Source organism: Ascaphus truei, chromosome 5 (assembly GCF_040206685.1).
Source record: "Ascaphus truei isolate aAscTru1 chromosome 5, aAscTru1.hap1, whole genome shotgun sequence".
NCBI classification, from domain to species: domain Eukaryota; kingdom Metazoa; phylum Chordata; class Amphibia; order Anura; family Ascaphidae; genus Ascaphus; species Ascaphus truei.
In genome coordinates this window covers 13798726-13807897 of record NC_134487.1, presented here as the reverse complement: position 1 = coordinate 13807897, position 9172 = coordinate 13798726, and the positions used below count along the sequence as shown (strand labels likewise).

General features: G+C 48.7%; 1 protein-coding gene across 7 annotated transcripts in view; it reads left to right on the top strand.

Annotated features, from left to right (window-relative positions):
• The first annotated feature begins 539 nt into the window (after positions 1-539).
• SLC35B4 (solute carrier family 35 member B4) overlaps positions 540-9172 on the top strand; it is a 28523-nt gene continuing 19890 nt past the window's right edge. For 5 of the 7 annotated variants that reach the window (XR_012801592.1, XR_012801590.1, XR_012801591.1 and 2 more), the window contains exons 1-3: positions 541-718; positions 4020-4133; positions 7262-7364. Coding sequence is in view for 3 of the 7 variants with exons in the window: in XM_075599352.1 (XP_075455467.1) it covers positions 642-718; positions 4020-4133; positions 7262-7364 (294 nt within the window). In the remaining 4 variants the exon portion in view is untranslated. Of the gene's footprint in view, positions 719-4019; positions 4134-7261; positions 7365-9172 lie in introns of all 7 variants that reach the window. The other 2 variants (XM_075599353.1, XM_075599354.1) reach the window with 2 other exon arrangements.

The window sequence follows — 9172 nt, the reverse complement described above, 5'->3', positions numbered from 1 at the left end:
TTGTAAAAATGAATATAGGTATGCATTGCACAGCGTTGGATAAGCCGTTCGTTGTAAAGCGAAGCGTTGTAAAACGAGGACTGCCTGTATTGTTGAACCCACTGGAAGGAATTGGGGTTTAAACTCTATTTTTAATGTTATTATAAGAAAATATACATTTTAAAATTATGGGTTTAAAAAATGCATTATTTTTTTTAAATATAGAGGGCAGTGATTTGGAATCTAATACAAGACTATTTGTGTTGGGGGTGTATGACAGTACAAGTACTGTACACTCTTATCAGTACACCTGTCATCATTTGCCCTCACTCTATTAACAGTTCCTTGTCAGTACCAATACACTCCTGCCCACAGTAGACATGGCCGCTCGTGCAATACCAGAAGATATTACGCACTTCCGCTTTTCCCCTCTCTTCGCATTCCCGGGGGCGCATCCTGGGAGATGTAGTTTTTTTTCTTCCCGATTCTATACTCTGCAAGCGTCGGCTGCGCTGCGAATAAACTACAACTCCCGTAAGGCTCCGCGCGCCGCTGGTGGACGTGTCACCCACGCGTACTGTTTGTACCGGCTTGTTGAGCTGCTTGCTCGGCACGGGACAGGACGCCAGGCTGGTGCGGGGCTGGTCCCTCCGGCGGTCAGCATGCATCCCGCGGCGGCCGGGGGCCTGATCTTCGCGGGCTGCTGCAGTAATGTGGTGTTTCTAGAACTTCTAGCCAGGTGAGAGTCACCGAGAGGGGGCGGTGTGAGGGGCAGTGAGTGTCCATCTATTCATTGGGACCCGGGGGCAGAGGGCAGTGTGAGGGGCAGGGGGCAGTGGGCAGTGTGTCCCTCTATTCATTGGGAGCCGGGGGGAAGCACAGTGTGTGTCCCTTCATTCATTGGGGCAGGCAGGGGACATTGTGATAGGGAGGAAGGGTTAGGGACACATACATACCAGTGAGCGTGACAGTTGCACGTGAGTGACAGATGCAATGGGGATACCTAGCTGAGAGTGACAGTTGCAATGGGGACACCTAGCTGTGAGTGACAGTTGCAATGGGGACACCTAGCTGTGAATGACAGATGCAATGGGGACACCTAGCTGTGAGTGACAGTTGCAATGGGGACACCTAGCTGTGAGTGACAGTTGCAATGGGGACACCTAGCTGTGAGTGACAGATGCAATGGGGACACCTAGCTGTGAGTGACAGTTGCAATGGGGACACCTAGCTGTGAGTGACAGATGCAATGGGGACACCTAGCTGAGAGTGACAGTTGCAATGGGGACACCTAGCTGTGAGTGACAGATGCAATGGGGACACCTAGCTGTGAGTGACAGTTGCAATGGGGACACCTAGCTGAGAGTGTCAGTTGCAATGGGGACACCTAGCTGAGAGTGACAGTTGCAATGGGGACACCTAGCTGTGAGTGACAGTTGCAATGGGGACACCTAGCTGTGAGTGACAGTTGCAATGGGGACTCCTAGCTGTGAGTGACAGGGAACATTAATGTAAATGTGACATATATGGGGGGCACCTCGCTGTGATTAGCAGGGGCTGCATAGATGGGGTGGGACAGGCAGGGGGGCACAATGTCAGTGTGACCAGATTCGCACACACCTTTACTCACCCACATTGACATGAGGATATTAGTTCTCAACCTGTTGTTCAAACTATGTACCCTGCGGCAGGCTCTATAATCTACCATTACCCCACAATGATTTCCTACCAGATTCTCATGACTCAGAGGGCTGGTTAGGCTGGCATGTTAGGGTTGGGGTTAGGCTGGTGGGTAAGGGTTAGGCTGGCATGTTAGGGTAAGGGTTAGGCTGGCATGTTAAGGTAAGGGTTAGGCTGGTATGTTAAGGTAAGGGTTAGGCTGGTGGGTAAGGGTTAGGGTAAGGATTAGGCTGGCATGTTTGTGTAAGGGTTAGGCTGTTGGGTAAGCGTTAGGCTGGCATATTAGGGTAAGGGTTAGGCTGGTATGTTAGGGTAAGGGTTAGGCTGGTATGTTAGGGTAAGGGTTAGGCTGGTGGGTAAGGGTTAGGCTGGCATGTAAGGGAAAGGCTAAACAAATTTCTGATTTCTTCAACTGTCAGTTAAATAAGACTGAACAAGTCTCTTGTTTATCCAGCGCCTGGTTAAATAATGTTAAACAATGCCTTATTAAAGAGACAGTCCGCGTGACACTTAACCCCCCCCCCACCCCTCCCCAAACAAACAAAAATCTTTATTATTGTTTGTTTTAATATACACTACCTTTGATTACCTAAACTGCTGATTGATTCATTCTCCCGTGAACAGCTAATGTCCTGCTACCCTGGGTTCACTAAATGGCTGCCCTTTCAGTTACAATCCGTGTAACTCAGCAGCTACAATGTATTCTTATATTACTACGGTAACATTATTGTTGCAGTTAATAGTTCAATCTACTGGGAATATTGGCAACAAATGATCACAAGCAGGAAAGTGTTACAAAGATCTTGCACTGCTGGGGAAGTGTGCTAAAACCTGCTATAGAAATCAAAAAATGCCCAGTATATTAAAACCCATTAAAAATGTCACTAAGAGTTGACAAAAAAAATGTAGTAAGTACTGTATTAGCTAATACTACAGAATTGATTTATTTAAATAAACCTGGGTATTGCTTGGATTGCCCCTTTTAGGCTGAGTCCCCGCTGGCGCTGAGCGCGCTCATGCTTAGAGCATGAGCGCCGGGTGTCCTGCAACTTGCGGACGGGCGAGGGGCGAGGGGCGAGGGGGAGGGGGGGAGGGGGGGGGGGGGGAGGGGGGTGTCGCAATTGCGGGCTATCGGGCAAGCGGGAAAGTATAAAAAGTTTATTTACAAAAGCGCTGAGCGTGTGTGCCCGTGCATTTGCGCGCGCGCGCATCGCATGAGCGGGAACATGCATATATATATTGGAGCGGTTGGAGCGGTTACATGTGTATATATATATATATATATATATATATATATATATATATATACACGCGGGAACCTGCATATATATATATTGGAGCGCTTGGAGCGGTTACATGTATATTTATACATGTAACCGCTCCAAGCGCCGCCCGCTCAGCGCTAGCAGGGCCGCAGCCTAACCAGGCTCGCTGGGTAAATAGTATCTACTTTTTAAAATACAAGCGAGACCCTTTATCCCCCTAATCTCAGGGTTTTGGATGCAAGGAGCTGAGATGAAGTTTAATTGATGGTCCCTTTTAATGTGTATAAAAGCATAGGACGTTTGTATAAAATGATATGGTTGTTTAGGACGTCTTCCAATGTTTAAGTGCTATGAGCAATCGTTAAAAAAACACACTTACTGTATGTGATAGGGAGTCCACACACCATTGTGTGTTCAAGCACAAACTATTCTATTAGAGGAGCTGCTCAACACAATCACTGGTTTATTTGCCAAGATTTAATCGCCCTTAAAGTAAACTTTTTTTGTTTTGTTTGCATACTTTGGAAAATGATGGCAACATTAAACCAGGCGTTGCCAACGCCAGTCTTCAAGGGGTCAAGTTCTAAGGCCATCCCTGCTTCAGCACAGGTGGCTCAATTGAGCCACTTGTGCTGAAGCAGGGATAGCCTGAAAACATGACCCCTTGAAGACTGGAGTTGGTCACTCCTGTTCTAGTTCATTAATAGATGGACAAAGTTGTGGACCTTTCTCAAGATACCCTTTCTCTCTCAGGGCACTCTGGGTAATTGAGCGGTGTTTAGCAGTCGCTCCTCTCACTTGGTATCTTCAGAAAGGTCCGCAACGTTGGTACGAAACGTCGATCTATGAATAAACACCATTGAACTAGAAGACAGAGTGCTGCATTCCCCTTCTACAGCGACATCGTTATTCGTGATAATAAAGGGAGAGAGCGCTGAAGAAAATGTGTAGGCCCACGTTGACTAAGCAGTGCTATTCCATTCCTTGTTTAGTTTGAGTGATTCTTCCCCCACAATCTATGACTGGCCGTAACCATGTGCTCCTCCCCTGGTCCTCCGTGTCCTCCTCGGGTAACCGCTTGTGTCCTATCTGCAGGAAATTCCCAGGATGTGGGAACATCGTCACATTCGCTCAGTTTCTGTTCATTGCGATAGAAGGCTTTATCTGCGAGGCAAACCTGGGGAGGAAGAGGCCGGCCATTCAAATACGGTACACCCCGCTCCTGCTGCTCTGATAACAAGCTTTTCCTCTGGGGGGGTGGAGGGGGGTGGTATCCTTGTGGTTTAAAACACTTGTCTCTCAAGTTACATCAAGTTGTTTTCAAGATGTTGTTTTTTGCACCTTTAAACTTCCCCCTGCTTGTCTTAAATAGCCACACAACTATCTATCTATCTGCATGTCATTTCCCAGAATCCCTTGCTGCAGTGGAAGCACTGTATGCTGGGGATAATGGTGAAAGGCAGGGCTGCAGACATGTCTAAGACATGTGAATGTGCTCACAAGTGATCTTTTTATTTGCTATTTGCAATACGGGGGAGGTTTCTTGTTGCCTTTTCAGCTTCAGACCTCCCAAGGAGGCGCTGGTGTCTCCGCAAAGTTGAAACTCTCCCGCGTCACGCGGGCCAATAGGAAGCTGAGCCTGATGACGTCACGGCTTCCTTTTGGGCCGCAGGGCACGGGAGCTTTGAAGCTCCTCCCTTAGACATTTTGAAAGGGATCCAGGGATACACCAAACAAGTAAACATGGGAAGGATGCTGGTCCCGAGAGAAAGCGGGGCGCCGTTATTTGGAATCCGGAGGCATCTCATTTTCCCCTTATGAGATATCATTGGATGATGTGTCACTGGGGTTTTGTGTTTGCCTTCCTCTGGATCAATATACTGTAAGTACAGATATAGGATAAATATCTGTCTTCTAAATTTAGCACAGGTTTAACTTGATGGACCGTTTCTCTCCCCTCCCTCCCCCCCCCCCACCTCTACCTCAGTAAGTATGTAACATTATGTGATCTCTGCTAGCCGAGTGGAGCAGCTACGGAGGTCTATCTCTGGAATCAGGGGGGTCCCTGGAGCTGAAATTAATGGGGTTCAGTTCTGGAGACCCCATACTTCAATCCTATGTTAAAAATAAAAACAAATTAGCAAAAGAATCGCCGACTTGCCTCTTTAAACAAAGCTGTCGTGCTGTTTGTAGTGACTTGTTTTATTTCTATACTGTAACCCAGGTGTGCTCAACTACCAGTCATCAAGCCCCCTTAACAGGCCAGGTTTTCAGGATATCCAAGCTTTAGCACAGGTGGCTCAATCAGTCCCAGCTTCAGCGCAGGTAGCTCAATCAGTCCCAGCTTCAGCACAGGTAGCTCAATCAGTCTCTGCTTCAGCGCAGGTAGCTCAATCAGAGGCTCAGTCTTTGACTGAGCCTCTGATTGAGCCACCTATGCAGAAACTGGGATATCCTGAGCACCCCAACACCCTCTGTAGATACATGCACCCCTGCTGTAACCCTCTGTAGATACATGCACCCCTGCTGTAACCCTCTGTAGATACATGCACCCCTGCTGTAGCCCTCTGTAGATACATGCACCCCTGCTGTAACCCTCTGTAGATACATGCACCCCTGCTGTAACCCTCTGTAGATACATGCACCCCTGCTGTAACCCTCTGTAGATACATGCACCCCTGCTGTAGCCCTCTGTAGATACATGCACCCCTGCTGTAACCCTCTGTAGATACATGCACCCCTGCTGTAACCCTCTGTAGATACATGCACCCCTGCTGTAGCCCTCTGTAGATACATGCACCCCTGCTGTAACCCTCTGTAGATACATGCACCCCTGCTGTAACCCTCTGTAGATACATGCACCCCTGCTGTAACCCTCTGTAGATACATGCACCCCTGCTGTAACCCTCTGTAGATACATGCACCCCTGCTGTAACCCTCTGTAGATACATGCACCCCTGCTGTAGCCCTCTGTAGATACATGCACCCCTGCTGTAACCCTCTGTAGATACATGCACCCCTGCTGTAACCCTCTGTAGATACATGCACCCCTCCTGTAACCCTCGGTAGATACATGCACCCCTGCTGTAACCCTCTGTAGATACATGCACCCCTGCTGTAACCCTCTGTAGATACATGCACCCCTGCTGTAACCCTCTGTAGATACATGCACCCCTGCTGTAACCCTCTGTAGATACATGCACCCCTGCTGTAACCCTCTGTAGATACATGCACCCCTGCTGTAACCCTCTGTAGATACATGCACCCCTGCTGTAGCCCTCTGTAGATACATGCACCCCTGCTGTAGCCCTCTGTAGATACATGCACCCCTGCTGTAACCCTCTGTAGATACATGCACCCCTGCTGTAACCCTCTGTAGATACATGCACCCCTGCTGTAACCCTCTGTAGATACATGCACCCCTGCTGTAACCCTCTGTAGATACATGCACCCCTGCTGTAACCCTCTGTAGATACATGCACCCCTGCTGTAACCCTCTGTAGATACATGCACCCCTGCTGTAACCCTCTGTAGATACATGCACCCCTGCTGTAACCCTCTGTAGATACATGCACCCCTGCTGTAGCCATCTGTAGATACATGCACCCCTGCTGTAACCCTCTGTAGATACATGCACCCCTGCTGTAACCCTCTGTAGATACATGCACCCCTGCTGTAACACTCTGTAGATACATGCACCCCTGCTGTAACCCTCTGTAGATACTGTACATGCATGTATGCTCTTGGGCCTCTGTCCTATTTGTTTGTGTGTGTTAATAACCGTGTACGCAGCGCTACGTACACACGTTAATAACGATTGCCTGCTCCAGCCCTTGGAATCTCTGCTGCACGGGGGTGTGACCTGGGGGTGTAACAGCGGGCTTTCCACGTGATCGTATAGATGTGGGGGTTGGTTATCGGTCATATCTTTTATTTCTATAGCGCCACCCATGTACATATCGCTTCAAAACAGTCATTATTATTGTTATCTTTTATCTGTATGGCGCCAACATATTCCGCAGCGCAGCACAATCACATTGTATGACAAAAGGGTACATGTACGTCAAAGACAAACTGAGATAATAGGGAGGCGGTTCCTGCTCCAAGGAGCTTACAATCTAAAATGAGGGGAGACACATGGAATAGGGACACGTGACAAAATAATAGGAGACATAAAGGGAATAAGCGCTGCAGACATCAAAGTAAACAGGGAAAGGAGTTCTTGCTCGAAGAGCTTACAATCTAATTTGATGGTGCAGCCAAGGCTTTAGGGTGAGAGGTGGACACATTGAGTGCTATTGCTATATAACTCGGCTCTCCTGTGCTGTCTGTTGCAGGTATTACCTAATTATGGTGGCCATGTTTTTCACGGTCAGCGTGACGAATAATTATGCCCTCAACCTCAACATCTCCATGCCGCTGCATATGATATTCAGATCGGTAAGTAGAGAACGGTGTCCTATTGTCAGTGGGGTATTGCTAATGGATTCAAAGAGGTTAATCTCTCCCCTCCTCCCCCCGAATAACTCTCTCCACCATCTCCCCATTTGGCAACCCACAGCTGGCTTGCATTGAGTGATATTCAAAGTAGATCTGTAGTGTACCAACTCAAAGGTTGGATTGATCGTGCAGAGGCGTAGCGGTTCCAGTCCTGGATGACTGATTCATTGCAGCTGTGTTACCTCTGCCTATAATTACTTAAGGATTTAGCTGTTTCGGAGAACCCCTCCTCCGTTTCCCCTGGTGTATGCTCACCTTACGATGGGCCTCCGCAGCCCTGCATAAACTTGGAAAGACCAAGGCCGATCAAACCAACAGAACTGCTCACCAAATCACGTACACACAAGTTAATTCTCGTTATTATAGTCGATATTTTTGATGTATAGTGCGTTGACCATATTTACAAGATGAGATGGGCAGCTGAAGTGCCATTGGGATTGTCAATAGATATGTTAGTCTCCCAGGATGACAGTAGTGTCAGAAGTGAGGGAGCCAGGCGACTAAGTTATCAAGGAATTGAAATGTAGGTCCAGGGGACGATAGATGACTGCGATACGGGGGGGGGAGGCGGAGAGAGACGGACAGCGTTGACTTTGAAGGGTGAAAGGGAGGGAAATGGGAGTAAGACATAAAATGTGCAGCGTGAGGAAAGTAGTATGCCAACTCCTCTGCCCTGTCGTCTACTACCTGGTCTGAGGGAGGGACCACCATAGGGGAGAGTGGCAGGAGAGGCGGTGTCTGAGGGGGGTCGTGGCTGGGAGGCGTCTTGGGAGAAAGGTGTGATGAGTGTGAGTGAATGAGGAGAAGTTTTGGGGGAGACCGCAGTAGGTGAGGGGGGGGGATAAATGATGCAGGCCCACAAATGTAGAACACGAGTGTAGAGTAATTAACTCATCGAAAGCTGCCAAGTAATATCTTCACATGGATAAAGTTGCCCGAAGATCCAGACATAAAGAAGTTTGAAAGAGTCAGACTGAAGTCCACCTCGTGTCTGTCCCCTATGACATGTGACCCCTTTAAATGCTATGCTAACCCGTAGCTATGCTTTCCCCACACAAGGTTCAAACTTGTGCATCTAAACAATCACGACTCCCCCAATAAAACTACCTGATTGCACATTAGAAATTGGACAATTGGCAGACCATTTAAGGTAACAGCATAGTAACTCCCAACCGCTAATATACGGGATATAAAAATAAAACCGTTCACGGAGGGAGGATGATGCTTGTCCAGAGAGGGTTAACAGATTAATCAAATGAGTCAAATAAGATTTATACCTGAAGATGAAAATCCCACGTTTGAGCACTTTCACATTTCCCAGCCAGGTCTGCAACCTGGCTTTCCCCATCATCTCCTAGCATACAGTGCTTCCACTGCAGCAAGGGATTCTGGGAAATGACATGCAAATGAAGAGAATGCACTTGGTTCCATATCGCGGCAACTGACGTTCTTAACGTGTGTCCGTCCTGTATAACTCTGTGCTGCCTTAGGCCTTGCCCCCGCTGCCTACTACAGCGTCCGCTGCGCGCACGAGAGCCCTCCCCGCAATGGCGCCGGGCCCGCTGCGAGGGGGGGGGCCCGCAGCGCTCGCGCGAGAGCTATTAGGCATGCCCCCCGGCGGTTCAGCCGATGAGGGCGAACCTGCCGGGTGACGTCATGGCCGCGCCCCCGTCACTCCTCCGCCACGCCCCCCCGGTCTCTGCTCCTGCAGTGAGCTGCAGACCGGGGAATCGGCTGAATGCGCCGCT